Source organism: Sarcophilus harrisii, chromosome 4 (genome assembly GCF_902635505.1).
Source record: "Sarcophilus harrisii chromosome 4, mSarHar1.11, whole genome shotgun sequence".
Lineage (NCBI taxonomy): Eukaryota > Metazoa > Chordata > Mammalia > Dasyuromorphia > Dasyuridae > Sarcophilus > Sarcophilus harrisii.
In genome coordinates, this window is record NC_045429.1 from 148705266 (window position 1) to 148726183 (window position 20918).

General features: G+C 33.7%; 1 protein-coding gene across 12 annotated transcripts in view; it reads right to left on the reverse strand.

Annotated features, from left to right (window-relative positions):
- Positions 1-20918, reverse strand: part of UTRN (utrophin) — a 639104-nt gene that overhangs the window by 53588 nt on the left and 564598 nt on the right. For all 12 annotated transcript variants that reach the window (XM_012549387.3, XM_023503254.2, XM_023503253.2 and 9 more), the window contains 3 exons: positions 13282-13439; positions 10356-10522; positions 4792-4903 (listed from right to left, as the gene is read on the reverse strand). In XM_012549387.3, coding sequence (XP_012404841.1) covers positions 4792-4903; positions 10356-10522; positions 13282-13439 — 437 coding nt within the window. The remainder of the gene's footprint in view (positions 1-4791; positions 4904-10355; positions 10523-13281; positions 13440-20918) is intronic.

A 20918-nucleotide genomic window follows, 5' to 3' on the forward strand; every position in this document is an offset into this window, starting at 1 on the left:
GATCAGATATAGCTCTGCGGGATGTGAGCTTTACCAGGGATACCAGTATGAGAAGAAAAAGGAAAAGAATTAAGGTTTTTGAAAGCCAGAGTAATGTGTTGTTTTCCATTCCCTACCTATATACTTCTCTACTAGAGTATTTAATGTGTGTCCATAGTTGCTGGAGATTGCAATCTCAGAAAATACCACTGTTCTGAGCAAATTGTGACTTCTGTCCAATATCAAGTTGAGCACATTACAAATAATATGAGGTACAAAGAATCTTGAGTCATTTACTCCTTGAGACCCAACCTGGGAGCATGAATTGAAGAGTGTAATCAAGAAAGAAAAGTACATTACATTCACTGTTCTCATAGACAGAGATGCCTTTTATGAAACAAATATGATCTTCATTCTTAGATATTATTAAGCTATTAAAGCAACATATTTCACATTTATAAGAGGAAGAATTTCTTTCAAGGATCTAATCATGGTTTACTTTCGTATTTGCACAAATTCTTGTTTACCTGCAGAGATAAACAACAGAAAATAATTTAAAGAAAAAATATTTGCAAGTAATTTGAGTAATTTCTATATTTGGTAAGTATACTAATCAAATGCCTCAAAAAATCATAACAAATATAAAATGCAGCAATTTTTTAAACCAAAAAGATAAAAGTGTATTGCACTTTAATACTATTATGATTCACATAATGATAGAGGAAAGTATTTTGATAGCTATATGAATTTGTAGTTGTTTCTGACTAGCTTTTAGAAAATAAGTTAATCACGTTATAAAGTATGAAATACAAAATTTGATCCCCAGTTTAATTATCTTCTTTCTTCATTGGGTATCTCTTTTTCCTCCTTTCAGTAAGATAAAAAATAATGACAAAAAAATCTGCTTTATGAGAATCTATAAATATTAAATTGATGAAAATATCTTCAGGATCACATATACAGAATGCTTTGCTGTTTAAAAATAATTATGGAAAAACAGAATGGAATATTTGGGGAAATTACTCCCAAGTTCAAAATACCAGTAAAAATGAACCCTAAAATAGTCAATGTGGTAAATTTAATTGCTTCTCATATGTATGTATGCATTTTACATGGGAGTTAAATCTTTAGTCATGTTAATATTTTCTTATACTTTACCTTTCCTGTTATGTATATATCCATAAAAAGATAATTTTAGTTAAATGCTTTAGCAAATTATAGATTAACAGTACTTACAAAAAGAAAAAAAAAAAAAACCCAACCTGAACACCACTTAGGTTATTGTCAGTTTGAATAGACTTGTCAAAGGTGATATTTTAAATTTAAATTTGCAAAGAACAAAATTAGTTTACTTTTATTAGAAACCACCCACATTATAGAATTCTTTTTTTCTTTTTCCTTGTTTGTTTGTGTTTTTTTTTTTTGGGGGGGGGGGGGGCAAGTAATTGGAGTTAAGTGACTTGCCCAGGATGGCTTGTAAGTATTAAGTGTCTGAAGCCAGATTTCAACTCAGATTAGGTATATTCTATTCACTCTCCTATCTAGCTGCCCCATATGTTATAGAATTAGAGAATTTTATAGATGCCTAAATTTTTAATTCATTTTAAGATGAAAGGAGATATGTCATATGCTAAAAGAACTATCAGGAACAGAGAAATGAGTTTCAGTAATATTGATTAATTTCTTCACTATCTAATCTTACATCACTTAAATGTCTGAGTTCTTACAAGAATCTTAAAATCAGAAGGGACATCTAGACCAATTGGGGAGTAAGGATCCAGCTTTTGTTTATCAAACGAAGAGAAACCCACTACTACTCACAAAATGGTCATTTCACTGTTGATTAGTTTTATTTCAAAATGAGTTCTGTTAGAAAATTGCTCTTTATGTAAAGATTGCATTTTACTTTTTGCAACTTCCAACTACTGTACCTATTTTTGCTCCATGAGACCAATAGAAACAAATATGACCTCTCTTCCATGCAACAAACTTTCATGTACTTGAAGACAAATAAATATTGTATCCTTGGCTTCTCTTCTTCAAGTCAAACACTCTCAGCTCCTTCAAACCATTCTCTTATGGAATCAACGTCAGCATCCTCTTTTCTTTTTCTTTTTTTTTTTTTTTTTGGACAGTCCCCAGTTTGTGAATGTCTTTCTTAAAATGTGGTGGCGGAACTCACCAGGGTAGAATATAACATCTACTGCTATTTATTTCTTGAGGAATCTGATTAATTCTATAATTTTGTTTCATTTTGTTTACTTGGAAAAATATTTTAAAATATTTTAAAATTTAAATTTAAGTTAAATATTTTTAAAATAAATTGAGATTTTTCTGATATGAGGAAATTCCCTCAACCAAAATACAGGGTGGCACCTTCTCTGTAATATATAGCAGTAGAGAGCTGCTTAAGTATTGAAGTTAAAAGACTTGGCCAGGGTGACAAGTCAGCACCATCCATTGTACTATGTTGTCTCATGTAAAATATATATGTGTATATGTATATGTATGTATGTGTGTGTGTGTGTGTGTGTGTGTGTGTGTGTGTGTAAATTTTCCAAATCTGTCCCTAACTTCTTTACTTAAGTTTTTTTTTTTTTAATTTAAAGATGATTTAAAGTGAGGTAGAATTAGAAAATAAATCTATAGAAAACTATGAAGAATGTAAACATTCAGATTTAGTGGACAGGTTTAGCCATTAGAAGGCAGTAAGTACAATAATGAGATTAAATTCAGGCCTGTGACAGGAAAGGAGCATTTTCCTAAGTAAAAATGAAGGTGTGTTGTATAACACAGCGAGATTGGAATCAAGGTTGGCAGTCTAATCTAATTCAGCACTCCTGTAGTTCTTATTACCACCACACTGAAAAAACCCATATTCATGTTCATTTTCTTGGATGGAAGTTAAACCACTTTATTGAACTGTTAGGTAAAAGATGGATGAACCTTAAATATATTTTACTTAAAAAGAAAATAGCAAAAGTTCAAAGTATTTCTAAGAATGTCAAAAGAAAGGAAAAATAGTTTTTCAAACACTGAAAAAAAAAAATCAAGCAAAACAATTGTAAAAAAAGTCTAATTAAGTTATTATAAAATTCAATTTACAATCTATATTAAACCAAACTTCAGGACCTTAATATGACCTATGTCTATGGATACAAGTATTTTTATCTAAACTTATGTCACATTTATTCTTTCAAAATGAATAAAGATTCTCCAATTCATAAATTAGAGGCTTGCTTCTGAACTGATGGGCAACTTTTCAGATTCAACTTGAGATCTCCTCAGTTTTCTATAACAGTCCCAGTACAGAAGATGACAATGACTTCTAGTATTATTATTCTCTGCTAGGCTCCACTAGGCAGCATAGCCATAAAACTTACAACTCCACATCTCACAGGTGAAATCATGATAGAGGAGGGCAGCATCTGCCATCTAGATAGGATAGTAATGTAGCAACTGTAAAACCCAATATTGGTAGTTTTCTTGGACTTTTGCCTTAGCTGGTGCTGTCTGAAGTTCACTGGGGAGTCATTCTGCAGAGCACTGTCTGAATGAGATAGAGTCTAAGGAGTTCATATTATATACTGTGTGGGCTTTTCTTCTCTTTGTGTGTGATTGTATGTATTAATCAAAATTTATTAAGAAGGACCAAATCTCTCAGATATCATAAGGAAGGAGAGAAAAAGAAGAAAGGGAAAAGAGAGGGGAAAAAAGAAAGAAAGAAACAAAAGAAACAGAGACCGACAGACACCCAGAGCTTTTCTGTGTATGGTTTTAGAGGAGATGACTCTTATACTTCCTTCATTCACTATGAAGAAATAATAGGGATTCTGGAAAGAGGATTTTTAAAAATTGCTAATAAAGAAAATTAAAAAAAAAACATTATTATGATGTCTTTAAAAATAATCTAACACTAGTTTTAAGTTATATTTGGTATAAAAAGAAAAGTTTGTTTATAAATTTTAATTTTATACTTATTTATTTTTTCATTAATTTTTATAATCTCTAGGCTGAATTTCAAGATGATATTATATGGACCATGTACCTAAATTCTCCCTCTAAGAAAGTGAGAAAAATAGCTATATTTTCACTGATAAAAATTTTGAGAAATAGGAAATGTTTTTTTCCTCTAGTAAAAGTTACTTTCCTTTACAGATACTTAATGAATGTTAATTTAAGGAAACATCCTCTACAACTTTCTTCCCAGAATTTTTATGATTTTTTTAATCTGGGAAAAATGTATATTTTGTGTATTTATGTTTTATGGGAAGTAAAAATGTTTCAAAAGTTCAACTTTATATAGGCTTTATATAGGTTGAAGAAGCACCTTGAATCAAAGGAGTTATATATCTCTATGAATCATTTCCATTCACAATTAAAGGCACTTAAGAAACAGACATTACCAGAAAATAAGGAAAATATTTGAATGTTATCTATTTGAGAGAAAATTACTCAAGTTTAAGAATCAGAAAGAAAGATAATTTGTAATGAAATAATATTTTAAAAATAGGTCAGGTTTGAGTTTCTTCAGAGAACAATTCTATAAGGAAAACACACATGAATAAAAGCTCAATATATTAATTTCGCTTAATGACGAAGCAACAATTAATCTGTGAATTAAAAGTGTTTAACACATACATGTGTTTGTATGTTTCTGTGTCTTTAGTTGAATAAATATAGATAAGCAAACTCTGATTTGCTTTTCCAAATAGGAGGAAAGCAATCTGATTTATAATCTAAAGTAAGAAAGACCTAGACTGGGAAATTCTAGAACAATTCATTTGAAAGTTCAGGGCAATTAGTACTCACAGGTAGACAGTATTCCACCATTGGGTAATGCAATTTGTGACCCTTTGTTGTTCGACCCGAAAAGAAGCAACTCTGACACAAATCATAGTTGAAATGCTTTAGACTTCGATACCTGAATGTGGGGGAAAAAAAGAGTTAAATTCATTGGTGGATATATCTCTAATAAGTACCCTTCGACGGGCAACATATTTCAGCATGGTATGGTCATTTACACAAGAAATACCATTTCTCAAAATCACCATGGCAAATTTCAGAGCCAATTTCTGACAAGAGTGGAACTCTTGTACTGACCTAATTAGCTACTCATTAGAAAAAAGGGAACACTGAATATTTTAGGATAATTAATGAAAACATTTTCTGGAAATGGTTAGATATAAAGGTTGAAATACTTGAGAACAAGATAGGACACTAGTTTCCATATGTTCAAATAAGTTATTCAGGGAGCCAATGTCTGTATGCTATCAACATTTTGTAGGATTCTGAAAAGGAAGACAAAATGGGCAAAGTAAAGACAGGTTTATAAGGTTACATGGTAGGCTGCATGAACAGAAGGAACATGGTAGACATGTTTCAGTGGAAAAGAATTCCTGTCAAGCTACCTACGCTGTTCGAATTCTATCTCTGATAGTATCTTTGTGATCTTGGACAATTCTATTAATTCTCTAGCTTAAAGGAGCATATTTATAAACAGAAGGTATTTTATGAGATACCCTTCAAGGTCCATTGATGGTCTACATCTATCAGCTATTTGGAATAGTTTTTTTTTTCTTTTTTCAAAATATATGACAGTTGGAAATTACAATAACTGGATTGAATTCTGTAAAAAGGAGAAAAATATTCAGATGAAGAAAAGTCTGAAGTTTTAATTCCAAAATATAATTGCAGAGAAAGAATGCTTTTAAATCTTTGGCATATAATTGACACTCAATGCTTATTCTTTCAATTGGACAGAGATGCTATAATAAATTTTTATTGTTCTTAGAGGAAAGTTACTTCTAAGAACATTTTGTGAGTTTAGTAAGTTCATACCATAATTTTGGTCCCACCTTCAGTACAATTTTTTTTTAAATGAATAACAGAAGCAACAAAATGAACATCAGAAAAATAGAAACAAAGTTAAATAAGAACAATATTGGATTCTTTTAAGAATATAAAAGTTCTCTCAAGAGAAAGCAATTATCTACTATTTTAGATTGTTTAGATTCTACTACTTTAGACTGTTAAATTGTTAGATTGTTAAATGTTATTTGTCCTTCATTTCTGAAGAAGACCAAGACATCAGGAAGGCAATGCCATGACATACAAGTGAGTTAAATTTAAGTGAGGAAGAGCTGTGCAAGGTCACCTGACTCACTTTCTCCTCCAGAGCCATCTGGGTCTTTTTAAAAAGCTAAAGTCCTTACCAGGTCTCAGTTTTGACTGAATCAAAACCCAATAGATGGTTAAGGGTAGGTAAGAAATGAGGCAGAGAATGGCCTTTTCTACCTACTCAAAAGAAAAAAAAATCAGTCTGGGAGGAGAAGCCCTCAGGGTCTCTAGCCAAAATAGATTGTTTTTACATTCACTTTAAGCCAATCAGAGTCCAAACAATGACCAACTGAGGTTTGATTTTAGATCCTGGGCAAATCAAAGAGAGCCAGAGTGATTTGGGTTTAAGGTAGGGTCCTAACCTAGATTTCAGAGCTCAAAATTGACATTTATTTAGTCAGAGGACCAGAAAATAAGGGTAGGATGAAAAGGATCAAAGAAAGACTGGAATTGAAAGAAACTGATTACCTGAAAGGTTAACCTACGTTTATTTACAATACTTCTTGATTTCTCATATCATCTTATTAAATAAAATGCTAATAGTATCTATAGCACAATTTACTTTAAAATAATGTGTTTTATTTTTAATAAAACGATTTGCATTTATTATGTTCGTAGAAAATATAGTTAATAAATAATCTTACATTAACTCAAACTGATATTTGAGTTGACTGATGTACCCAATCAACCCAAGAGGGACTAGAGCATTGATGACTCCCATGGCAAGCAAGAAGGGCACTGATGGGGATCAGTTTAACCTTATAGCCTTCCTATGTCCTGTAAGAAATCTGAATCATGTCCCTGAGGTTAAATTTGCTCTATAAATCTGTTTATGGCTCACACTATCTTTGCTGAAACTCCATTTGGGATTATAGCCCACCAAAGCACCCTGGCTCATGATATCTTCCTCTCACCCCACTATACTTCATGGTGTCTTTCTTCCTCCTTTTATAAATAACTAACTGTATGTTCTCTTAACTCTATTTCATATTTACCATTTCCAGCATCTATTGTATTTCTTCATTTTATGTCATTGTACCTGTAACCAACCCCTTCTAAATAAACCAACTTATTGCCAAAAAGAATGGCCATTGTGAATTCTTCATTTGACCCAAACCCATTTGGTGCGTACATCAATCTCCTAAACCATATTATTTGGTGCCTAACCCTATAAATACATCAAAACTATTCTATATCAAGGCAAATCTTTTACCATATATTTCAATTTGAGCCTCCTTAACCATTTGTAAATGCCACCAAGTTGATCCTCTTTCATTTCTTATTAAAATTTTTTTTAAAATATTGCATTCATATATTGGATATAATGTATGTTGATATAAATGAGGGAACACACAATAAACACAGTTGATTTCAAAGTTCATTATAAAATTTATTTTTTATGATAATGTATAGTGGAGCCCGTAATGGCTCTGGTGATACTTGGCAAAAATAGTTTCCAAACCAAGAAATTAATTTGAAGAATACTTTATCTTAGTACAGTTGTTGAGATTTAATATGTAGGCTTGATAGGGTAAATAAGAGCACAGTTCTTGGATACGTAGGTGGTCCAGGAGGGGCAGTTGATAGAAGAAAGAATTTAAGTGAGCCTTTACATCAGTGGACCCTAATTAAATTAGCACAGTTACTCCAGGAGGAAAACAAGGAAGGATCATTAACAGGATTATCTTGTCCTTAAGTGGGCCTTTGTAACAATGGGTCCTTGCTAAATTAGTTGTACTGACAAAATTATCATGACCTCACAATTCCTATCTGAAGATCTAACTATAATTATCAACCCTGAAGGTTATTTTTCTCCAAAAAAAGAACCTACTAATACCCCACTTCTTTGCTAACTCTGTTCTGGGAATTTATCCTACCAGTCAATGGCATAATCCCCTGGGAAATTCTTTTAAGGTTAGCCACCTACTAGGTATCACAAGGGCTAGTTCATTACAAACTTAGTCAGGCTTATGGTGTTACTGATTCATTAGGAATTTAACCTATGGGGTGTTCTTCCTTATGACATCTTCCCCCTTCTTAATGAAGAATTCTGCTAGGGAATTTAGTCAGCATCTTTCCCTTACTTAACTCCTAAACTCCCTTTTGAAACCTGGCTCCAGTCAATGGCATAATAATAAAAGCTTTAAGATATGGAAATATCCTAAGTCTATAAATTCTTTTGAGACACCTCAAGATACTCAGGCTAAGAAATTCCAATATATTTCTGAAGGTTCAACTCTATACTCCAACATTTGGTGGCCCACATGGGGAGAATCTTGGAACCCAAATAAATTCCGGGATTTCTCACTTCTGCATCCCATATTCCAAAAAGAAGATTTATATATGTATGTATGTATGCATATAGTGTGTGTATGGGGGTGAGTGGATATGTACACACATGCATACATACAAATGTAAACACATTAAATTTTAGATGAGCATTGGCTTTTATGGAATGGAATATAACATTCTTAACAACATCTAAAAGGACCATTAACTTTAAAGTGTTTTTAGGATTCAAACTATATTGTGGAACACTGAAATATTTTTCATTTCTCTGAAATGGAAAGGGAAACCAACTGGTAATATATATTGAGTGGCATCAGGAAGGCAATGTTGGCCAATGTCAAAAGATATTACTAGCTTATCTCAAAGGCTATTGGATAAAATAATCCTTTTTGAAACCCTCCCCTCAAGAAAACGTTCCAAACTAGTGTCTTCCTCACAAAAAAAACCCTTTATATTTATTTTGTATATCTCTATAAATATATGTGTTGTTTCTAATTACTAATCTGGGTGCTTGAAGCTGCATGCATGAAATTTTGAGTGGCACTATTAAAATTTTTTATGCAATTTTTATGTTTCTAAATTAAATTTGCAAATGTTTACTGTTAATCTCCTTGAATGGCAAGTGGAAAACCTGAATAAGCTTCTTAGAATAATCTCTTTGATCAATGACATCTTTGATGAATATATACCTTGGAAGGGGATTTGTGAAAAGGTCACTGGAGCAAGCAATAGGCAATCAGGGTCAAAACCAGGATAGATGAAGATAAATTTGCTTTAGGCAATAGTATTGGGAGGCTCAAACAAGATGATGGATATAAAACACTTTTCAAACATTAAAGCTCTACATAAATGTCAGTTATAATAATAATAATTAGCTTATAGGCATTTGTAATTAGAGAAGCTAGGTGGCTTTATGGATAGAATGCCACTCCTGAAGTCAAGATTTCACATGTGTCCTCAGACACTTAAGCAAGTTACATAATCCTACTTGCCTCCATTTCCTCATCTATAAAATGAGCTGGACAAGAAAATGCAAATACCTCCAAAATCTTTGTCAAGACAACCTCAAATAGGATCACAAAAAGTCAGACATAACTGGAAAAAACAACAACAACTGAATAATAGTAGTCGCTAAGCTTCTGTTTTGGTAATAAACTTCATTTCATCAAATGTTTATGGAGGAATATAGGTGTTATATTGGTAAATGTTTAATTATCTAGCTCTTAGGAGGGAAAATACATATGATGCATACTTTTAAGTATTATTAATACTTTTCTAAGACTAGAAAGTCAACAAAATAATAAATTGAACAATGGTTTTAAATTACCAATTTATGAGGTATAAATATTTATGTCAAAAACTTAACAATCAGTACTCCTTAAAGTTCCACAACATGTCTGTGTTTTGTATTTGTTTTTGTTTTGTTTTGTTTTTTAATTAGGGGAGGGCATTTGAAAGGGAGGGGGAGAAAATAATGATTCTTGGTAAACTGTCTACATTTAATGATATAGTTTAACAGTGTATAACAAGAAATTATGGACAGTTTATTTCTTTAAAGTTTCAAGAGAAGATAAAAATATGATTTTAGTACTTCTTCAGTTTGCCATGATAAATTACTTCTTGTTCTTTGGGAATAAACCTAAAGGTGTGAGTCTCAAAAAAACCAGAAAATACCTCAGCTTCTCTATATTTTGACAGTCTAGTGAATCCTAGGAAGGGCTGTTGTTGGTTTGTTATTTTTTTTTTTCCCTTTCAGTCATGGAGTAATCGTGCACAAATGCTTTTGTAACCTATAGAAAGGTCATGGATTGCAAAGTGATACCATAATACAGCGGTTCTGCAGAAATACTTAGTCGGAGTATGGTTAAGGAATGAGTGCCAGAGTGAGAAAGAAGGCAAAGTGCTATCATAACAACAGGGAAGGAACATGATGAGACCCCAGATCTAGACCAGGAATCTTCTCTTACCTGAAGCCAACGATGGGACATTCTTTACAGATGTTGCACTTCGCCTGATGTTTTGCAGTCTCTGCAGCTGCTACTCGATGTAAAACTGGCAGCCATACCATGGACTGTGGCTCCAAACACATCCAATCTATAAAATCTTTAACATTTATCTCTGGTTTATTGTGATTCTGTTTAAAAAAAAAAAAAAGACAAGCATTTTTTAAAATGAAGAATTTAAATGAAAGCAGAGATAAACACTGAACATTTGTATCCAATTGTATTCCAAAATTGGAATTTTGCACATTTGGAGGCTGTCAACAAAGGGAAGCTTAGTGACCCAAGACAAAAATCACTTAATTTTTCTTGATCCCAATTCCTCATGGATGAGATAGGAGGCCAGGCTTCATGATTACTAAGGTTCTTTCTGCTGAAGTTTTACATTTCTATAACTAGAAAAAACAGAAATAGTTATATAGAATAAGAATAAATTATTTATCCTTTAGGATTAATTTTTAAACTTTTCAAAAGTATCATAAAATTATTGCTAAAGCACTGGTCCAATCATATTACCCAGATATTCAAGGATTTCCAGTGGCTTTCTACCATGTCTATGATCAAATAAAAAATTCTGTTTGGCATTCAAAGTCCTAATAACCCCACCTCCTAACCTCCATTTTTTGAGTCTTCTTATACATTTCTTCACTTCTTTTTACCCCATACCCATATACCCTTTGAAACAGTGACACTGGCACCTTTGCTTTTCTAAGAATACAACCCCATCTATCTACCACTACCACTTCCCATATCTGAAATTATCTAATTCCTAATTTTTCCTTTGTAACCTTTGTTTCCAGTACTTCATGCCTTTCCCCAGGTCTGAGTTTAAACTTACCTTGTTCATTCCCCTTTAATTATCATCCCTTTTTTTGTTTGTACATGTGTATTTTCTTGTTATTCTCCTCCAATATACTTTCTTTCCCTCCCCCTCACACCACTTCAGGAAACAAGTACCACCTTTCTTTGTATCCTCTATGCTTAGTACAGTGCCTAGAACATAACAGGCACTTAACAAATGTTTTTTACATGATTGATGATTGCTTTTCAGTCTCTTGATCTATATACAACTTGAATGATCTTTCTAAGATCATTAAATATCTATTAAAAATGACCAAAATCCTCAACCAATTTTGGAGGTCAACATTTAAACTATATTTGGCTATCTTCTCTTCAAATGAAATTTGAAATTTATTTTTCCTAAAGAAAAGTATTCCTACTTTTTCATTAAATGCTCAAAAAAGGCTCAAAAACAGTATGAAGTTGGAATGGAGGCTGCATAAAATTTTGCTTCTTCAAATTTATTTTGTAAAAACTTCTAGAGGACAAAATGACATTCTTTAAAACTTGCTAGGTCTCTGTCCTTGATATGAAATAATATCTAAATGAGCATGATTAAATTTTGATTACTTTATTCTCTTGTGGCTGAGAATTCACACAGGTTACTTGTGTGTGAAAACAAATCCTAGCAGCAAAATTTTAAAAGATGGTAATTGCAAGGTTTTGCAAATTTGCAATTTCTCTCTTTCCTAGATGAAATTGATTAAAAAAAAAAAATTGGGAGGTTGACTGTAACATTTTTCAGCTCAAAGAGAAAGTTTATATAAAATTCATTCTTCACCCATCTTCCCCCTCCCAATGAATAAGTCATACATTTTTATTCCTTTGATAAACATATTAGCCTTAAAGATAATGTTTGAGGGACAGGTAGGTGGTGCAGTGGATCGAGCACCAGCTCTGAAGTTAGCAGATCCTGAGTTAAAATCTGGAAACAGACACTTAATACTTCCTAGCTATGTGACCCTGGGCAAGTCATTTAACCCTAATTGCTGAAAGAAAAAAAAGAAAGAGAGGGAGGAGGTAGGAAAGGAGAGAGGGAAAGAGGAAGAGAGGAAAGGAGGGAGGGAAAGAGGGAGGAAGGAGATTAAGGAAGGAAGTAAGGAATCTATGTAATGGGAACAGCTATGTAGCTCAGTGGAAAGTGCAGCAGTCCTGAAATCAGGAGAACCTAAATTCAAATCTCACCTCAGACACAACACTCCTAGCTGTGTAACTCTGGGCAAGTCACTTAATCCCAATTGCCTCAGCAAAATAAATAAATAAATACATTTTTAAAAAATATGTACACACACACAAACACACATATATACAATAACACTAATATTTAAAGGTGCTACTTGTCCTTAATTAAATACTACCTGCAACATAAATGGCTCTCCTAATTTTGAACTATGTTTTTGCAGCATAAAATTTCATAGTGGTATACTTACAACACTCTAGGGCTAGATTTATTCAAATTCTATTTGCACCACTTATTAGCTCTGTCATTTCCTGGCTCTTTCTATATCAATTGTAAGACTTTAGGACAAACTCTTCTATGGGCCTCAGGATCCTGAGGGGATTGGACTAAATAAGCTTCAGGCTCTCATGTGACTCTGTATGTTTGATCCTCTTTCTGTTATTTAACATTCTTTGATCAAATATGTATCAAGACAAAATGATACTTTGACAGCGATTCAATTTTTTATTTACAAAATGCTTTTACTTTGAAAAGTTCAGTACATGTTACATTCAAATAGATCACTGTTATTCTCACAGCATTCTTATAAATAAAGTACACTTGTCCACTAAAGAAAAGCATATTGTATCCCAGTAAAGCCTTGGTAACAGAACGCAAAATATGGAACTGGATGTCAAGTTTCTGTTCTATAGGGAAGCCACAAACTAGAACAGGAACTGGGAAATAAGGAAATATAGGTGATTGGGGTATTCAGTACAGACTGATCTCTAGATGTTTAGGAGTGAGAAAAAAAAGAGAGAGAGAGAGAATTAAAGCCAGAAGGAACAGAAAATTAATGAGAATGTTTCGGTTTGAAGACATTCTTGTTCTTACCTGTTGGAAGCAGCTTCTAACACTAGGTTCAATATTACTACCACCAAAAGCTGCTATTTCTCCAAGTTGACGAGGGATCTGGATGACATCATGAAGCAAAAGACCTAGTTGCCTCTGGTCACACATCTCTGTAGGACCTGCCACCTCTTTAAAGAGATCTGGAACAGAGAAATTTGTTTCAATCTTCTTAAGAGTTCCCATCTCTCTCTCTTTCTTTCCTTCCTCTCTCTCTCTCTCTCTCTCTCTCTCTCTCTCTCTCTCTCTCTCTGTCTCTCTGTCTCTCTGTCTCTCTCTCTCTCTCTCTCAAAACAATTTAGATTTAGCTCATATCTAGGGTTCCTCTAAAAGATCCTTTCCAGAAAATTATTCAACATATATGGTAGTATATATTAGGTAAAGGAAAGCTATTTGTTGTCTCCTACATGATAAAAAATATATTTTTAAACATGACTCACAAATGATAATTTATAAAATACTTAAACATGAATCCCATAATTCAAAACTCTCTCTCCCCCTCCCACGATATGTGTACATAAACACATAAAATTGTACATACAAACATATGTACACACACACAAACATGAAAGCATAAAAATTGCTGTACTTTACATCATAAGCCAACTTTAGAAACCAAAACATTTCAAAGAGGAAAGAATTAGGGAAGTCAATTCATGAACTCTAAAGTTCTTCAATAATGTATAGTCCATAAATATTGAAAGGTACCTGACCATCAACTAATTGGCTAAACTGTACCTAATTTGCAGAAAATCAGACTATGTCTGCCAATCATAATTATAAGCTTATCCCTAAATAAAAAAAAAAAAAAAATCTTTCAATGTGACACATTATGAGTCTGTGACCTAGTTTTATGAACTCAATATGGGTTTACCTTCCTATTCAGAGATAATGTGTCAAAACAAATTTTCTTCTGCAACCTGTCAGGAAGAGAGATTCTGGATAGTAAACACTTAAATTTTGATAGATCTGTTTTTATTAAAAATGTCAAATACATTGCTTAGAAGCACATCACCTGTACTCTATTCACAAACCCTATAAGAACTATAATTAAACATTTTTTTGTTTTGTTTTGTTTTCTCAGTTAACTTTCTAAGCTTTTCAGTGTTCCATTGTTTTAGGACCCACTATCATTCTTTCTATTGAAGGAAATACATTGGTACAGATCTCAAAGACAAATTGCTAACAATTTGTATAAACCTTTAATTCTAAGTTCTTTCTAATCACAGAAAGAAAAACCATAAGATAACAGCTTTTTAATTATCTTGGCTCAACAACCATTAATGAGCCTTCTTCTCTATAGTTTTGGCAGCATAATTTCTTTTCACGATAATGCAACAATTCAGATGTAAAATTGTTTACCTTATTTCCAAATAAGTAAAGCAAAAGCAGTTAAACAAGTTATTTTTTTTTGAGTGGGGAGGAATTTTTAAAAAATCATTTAATTAAGGAAATAAATTATTTCTAGAAACTAATTTTTAAACATAAGAAGAACACAAATTTAAATGTTCTCCATGTGAAGCTAAGTAGACAAAATGATATTGCTTATTTGCTTATATAATCTTAAGATATCCCCAAACAATGCTAGGAGAAATCTTATTTTGTTATACATCTGAATGTCAGTTTAATATGCAGCACTCTTGATGAAAAGCAGGGTAATGATGGATTTAATATTGTCAAAATTCTACTCTCAAAGTAACTGAGCCAAGTGCAGAGATATTGACACAGTAATTACAATGAAATATGGCTTTAATTATAAGGATACGCAGAGAAAGGAAATTCAATTAAGATAAATTTAATTTTCATCATCATTTGTTCAAATATATTTGATTAGAACATTTTTTAAAAAGACTACTATAATAAAAATGTTTTCCATGTAATTTTGGATCTGATACTATTTTGTAAATATTTTATGCCACTACTTTTCACATGCTAAAAGACCCATCTTTTTAACAGCAATATTCAACTGGTAGTGTTGTGTATGGCTGTGTGTCATGGAACATGACAGTGAAAAATTAAAGAGCATCACAGAGTTTATAGCAAGTTGCACAATGAATGTGAACAAGTTACAACATATAATGAAGAAATGAAGCAAAGAATATTATTGAGTAAATGTTTGATTGAAAAAGATGTCAAATGGTCATGTGGCAAGAACTGGAGATAACCAGTTATATAGTTTACATATTACAGTGCTATCCTTAAAATAAAAGAAAGGAGATAAAGTTTCCTCAAACTTTACTCTCTATGGGAAAAATATTGGGAACAAACGGATAAGAGTTGCATGAATAGGTGGAGGAGAGACTATAATCTGCATTGTTGTAGGGAAGCTCAACATTGATGAAAACTGACCTCTTTCAGTTAACAAGAAACTTACCATTAAGTTCACAAAGCAATTCCATTCCTTCCCAGCCCCAAATAAATGAGTTTAACATAGAAAAGCAACTATTACTACCATATATATATATGTCATACAATTACAAAATACCAGTTTGCCATATCAGTGGAAAAAGGAAATGGCTTATAATACAGAAAAGAAATTTAAAATTATCTTTATCTTCCTAATTTTCTAAGCATTTCGATACATTTTGATACATCAATATAAGCAGGGCCTTAATTAAAGTCCTACTCCAGAAGAAAAAGAAGTGACCTCAGTTCCATAGAAGGAAAACAGCATGCTATTACTACCACCTCTAGGTCTTAAGAGACCTTGAATATGAGTCTAGGAATGCACTATATTTTTTATATTTTGAGGAAAAGACTAAGAGAAGGCCAGCATCAGCTTAACTAAAGGGAAATAAATTCTTCAGTCAGAGCAACCCTTGAAGACCATCTACCAAGTTATAGAGGAGCTATGAGCCTCTTAAAGCAGATACAATTACTCACATTCTCAAAATTTCATTTGCTCAATTATTGGTATCTTGGGGGAATATTAGGAGATGACATTGAAAGTTTTGATTTAATTCATTGTTTTGTTTTTCTCTTTTAGGAATCTAAAAATACATTTACATTATGAATACTTTCTTCTGAAATGTGAAAAACTTCATCTTACCTATAAAATCAAAAGGAATCAAAGTACCAACTTCTTAGCATGGATCTAATTGAAAGTGTTCAAAAATGCAAACATAAATTAACTGGTTTTGGAACTCTGCTAAGCAAGCAGAAACTCTGGACATCTATTCAATTTGGGGTTAATGTCATCATGGAAGGTGTTTTGAACAAAAAATATCAAGGAATACAGAATAAATAGCTTAATGATCGATAGGGTTATATCGGGAGGTAGAAAGTGCCCATGCTGCCCTAGATTCTTACTAGTTGTATGACTCATTAGAAGTCACGAAACTTTTTTCAAGTTCAGTTTCCTCCTATTTAAAATTAGGAAAATAATAGCTCCTATCTAACTGGATGTCTTTGGGAAACTCAAATGATATAACACATGGAAAACACTTTGGAAAATTTAAAGCATTTTACAAATATGACTTTTATCATTGGGTATTATTGTTGCTGTTATCATTATTTCCATGATCTGCAATTGGTTTGTAGAAAAGCAATAGAAAAAAATATTTTCCAGAGTCCCTGAGAAAAAACTAGTGTAGTATTGATGTCAACTTGTAGATTAACATAAAGTAGTGATTTTTATAAATGAGGGGGGAAAAAGTTTTATGAAATTCTCAGAATATCACCAAAATATTTACATTCTAAGAAGGGAAATAAACATAGTGTTAACTATGTTCCAGACTTGATAATAAGCACATTTTTTAAAACACATTCACTTTTTTAAAGTGAAAAAGATATGTGATGTTTATATAGCAGGTTTCACCTTCCATTTTGTAAATGAAACAAACTGACACAAAAAGAACACAAAGATACTATAAAGATTGGGGTAGAGGGGATAAAATAATAAATGGATAAAATATTCATACAAGGGCAGAAGATGGTACATTTTTCATACTCATGCTGATCTAACATTTCATAGTAGCTCATAAAATTCATAATCATTAATAACAGCCCTAGACATGGCTTAAGATATACATATCATTTGTAGTTAGATACATCACTTGTAGTTAGTTAAGTCACTTCTGATGCACAAAACAAATATAGAAACTTCATCAGATTTTTTTTAAAAGGCAAAAACCCTATAATTAGATTTTTATGAAAGATATAAAGAGACTAAAAGTTAAGAAATCCAATGGAAGTTTCAATAGGGGAAGAAAACAATGACCTTGGAGTAATCAATGTTAAGGTTGATATCAATTTACCCTGATTGAATTGAAGCTCTAATATTTAATTTAAAAAATAGGATTACTTGAGTTAATGCTAACAAAAGAGACCTTATTGAACAAAATAGTCACAGTATCTCTAACTACATGTCGAAGTGAAATAGCATCCAAAATTTCTAAAGGACTTTAGAAAGAAACAAAACACATTTTTTAAAAAAAATCACGTCATTCACTATTTTAGGTCTCATCTCTTCAAAGGAGGGGGGAAAATCTCATTCCCTGAATGAAGAAAGAAAAGGAAATAAGATGGTATACCAACATTTGGGCCCATAGAATCACAAAATCTGAGAATTCCTTCATAAGGACCTGGCACACAACAGTCATTCATAACTTTACCCATGAGGGCGACTACTGAATTTGCCATTAATAAGGGCTTCCATATTCCACCTTTCCCTTCACAATAGGTCTATTTTCCATTCAAATTAGTTTAGTGCAACAACGAGAAAGTTTTATTATATTCAAGGTGCCATGATAGGCACAAGAAATACAAAGTGGAGCATTGGAGCCAACTCAAACAGAAAATTTTCATTGTAAGCATTTTTAAACCTTGATAAGAGAAAACAAATTAAGTCTAAATAATCAACAAAACCAACCCTAAGGAAGGAATGGCAAAAATGGTAGTAATGCAACTTTAAAAAAAAGTGTGTACATTTTCCTCCTAGAAAGATAATTGTTAAACATTTGTGAAATATTTAACAATTAAATATTCCTTTAAATATTAAATTTTAATATAACAAAGACCTATTTAATAAAGAGGATAAATGCCCAAAGTAAGATATGAAATTAAATATTATGAGGACTGTAATGGGCTGAGGTTTGAGCTGATGCACTGAGGTCCCAAGTACATGAGGCTAGATAGTAATTGGGCTATACTCTATTAATATACATGATTGGATTAAGAATGTCCCTGCCCACTCTCCTTGCAAGTCCTGATGTTTGTAAGGAAATGACGATTTTGTGGTGGAGGGAGAGGGAGGAAGACAAGCTGGGGAGATTGGGTGTCTGGACTAGGTGGGTTGTGTGGTGCTGGTCATAGCTTTTGACCAGCTGCACAATTGGTTCGCCATTCTCTTTTCCACCTCCATCCTTCCCACTGAGAAAAAGACTGACGATTTTCCCTAACCTGAATTCCTGTCTCGGTTGATCTTAAAATACAATCTTAACATTTTCCCCAACGGTGGGAACCAAGGACTGAAGAAGTCTCCGTGACCAGGAACTTGGTGAGTATTTTAATAGACAAATAAGGAACTTTTTTCTTAAAAACTAAAACCAGTAATTTTTTTTTGGCAAAATGGGACAAAGGCTACAAAGACTCTCCATCCCCTAACCCCACCCCAAGAGGGTGCGGAAAGCATGATTAAGCTGAAGAAATACATAAATTTATAACTTGGGAAAGATAGCAGATTTTGGGGTATATTAAACTGATCTCCCTTGGAAGGGAGGAGCAGATCTCTGATAACTGGTCCCGGTTGGACAAGAGATGTTCACATTTCAGAGAATATGGTCCTCATTCAATTCCATGGAGGATTTTATTTAAATGTATTTCAGTTAGCACTAAGAACCTAGAAGAAAGAAAAAGCCCAGATTCTTCCACCCTCCTCAAATTAGCCATGATATTAAGGAGGAAGACAATGAAGAGATTAATACCAATTCCCCACAGGGCATGGAGACTTGTACAAGGGGGGGACCTTTTCCCCTAGGAGGGGTTCCAGCCCCACCTCCCAAAAAGTGATTGACTCCCTCCTTCCACCAACCCACCCTCTGGAGGAGGAGGGGGGGTGGGGGGGGGGACCAACCTTTGGCAGGCTTCAAGAGGGCTTAATGAAGGCCAAAGAAAAGGGGTGGACATCCGGGAGCTACAACATTTATGTTTCCTGTAATTTCCCAGTCTAATGCCCCAGTCAAAAAGTCAAGATACGCCCTTTTAATGTAGAAATATTAAAGATCTTAAAAGGCCTGCACTAATTATGGGGCACATCAGCTTATGTTAAGATGTGTTACAGAATTTCTTTCAAGTCTTGACTCCTGATGACTGGAAATCTAAGCAAAGGTTGCCTAGAACCTGGACAAAATCATGTTTTCTGAATATAGGAGCTCTGTAGGATACAAGCCCAACAAAATAGTCAAATGTTGTTATGTATGATCACCATGACCTACTACAAGGTATAGGTCCATGCAGACGCCACAAGGTTAATTATCGAGCAGATATGAGCAATTTGCACCATCAAAGCGGGATTATTCACAATAAAAATGATAAAGGTGAGGTCAAAAATAATGCAAGGGGCCAGATGAGCCCTTTTCTGACTTTGTGGGACGCTTGAGACCATAAAGAACTAATGGGGAAAATCCAACAAAGATGTTTTAATAAGGCAACTTCAAGGAAAATGCAATGAGGTGGCAGAAGGATTATACTAGGACGCCCAAGGATGTCCTTTAGAGGAGTTCAAAGAGCCGCCACAGTACAAAATGCCTTTTATAGCCAGACTATGATGCAGATTCCCAAGATCCCAACATGGGAGACAGGGTCCCTTCCAGCAAGGGACTTCTAGAGGAACCAATGCTTTCAGTGTGGTAAAGAGGGCATCTGGAAAGCTCGTTGGCAGAGGCAGAGGAGAAAGCAGGGTGGGAGAACAAGACCGATCCCATGTCCAAATGCAACAGAGGTTTCCATTGGGCCTCAGGAATGTAGACAGGTTAGGGAAGGGATGAGGGGCCCAGCCCCAGGGCCCCAGGAAACCCTTGGGGCATGATGGCAGCCAAAGGGCACCCAGAGAGGCCTAGACCGCCAATACCCCAATATGACCAATCAGCCAAGAAGCCATATGATGGCAGAAAGGATTACAAATCAATCAGCCGGAAGCAACCTGATGGAAGAAAGGGATTACAATTAGGGAAATGAGTTATGAGCTGAGAAATGAGATACCCCCCTGAGAGGGAAATTTCCTCCCAGCCTATGGATCCCTTTGCCTAACAGTAGGTTTGACCATTTTACCTCCTGAGAGTAGAAAAACAGTGTCCATCCACAACTGATGTGGGAAACTGGGGAATGTAGATAAATCCCAGTCACCAATACAGGGACAATGTGGACATCACCCGGAGAAATAGTGCACAGGTTTACCATACAGAATCCTAATAAGCAGCTGGGATAGTCACCCAGATTCTGATTCCAGATCACAAATCCAGAGTTTACGGACAAGGAAAACTGGACCAATATGCTCACAATCTATAAAATGGCCTTCCATTGGAAGGATTGGTGACACTGGGAGACGGAGGGTCATTGAGGTGCCAGCTCCCAGTCACTGGAAAAGATTAAAGCAGACACTTACATGTTCATGAGGAGGATTA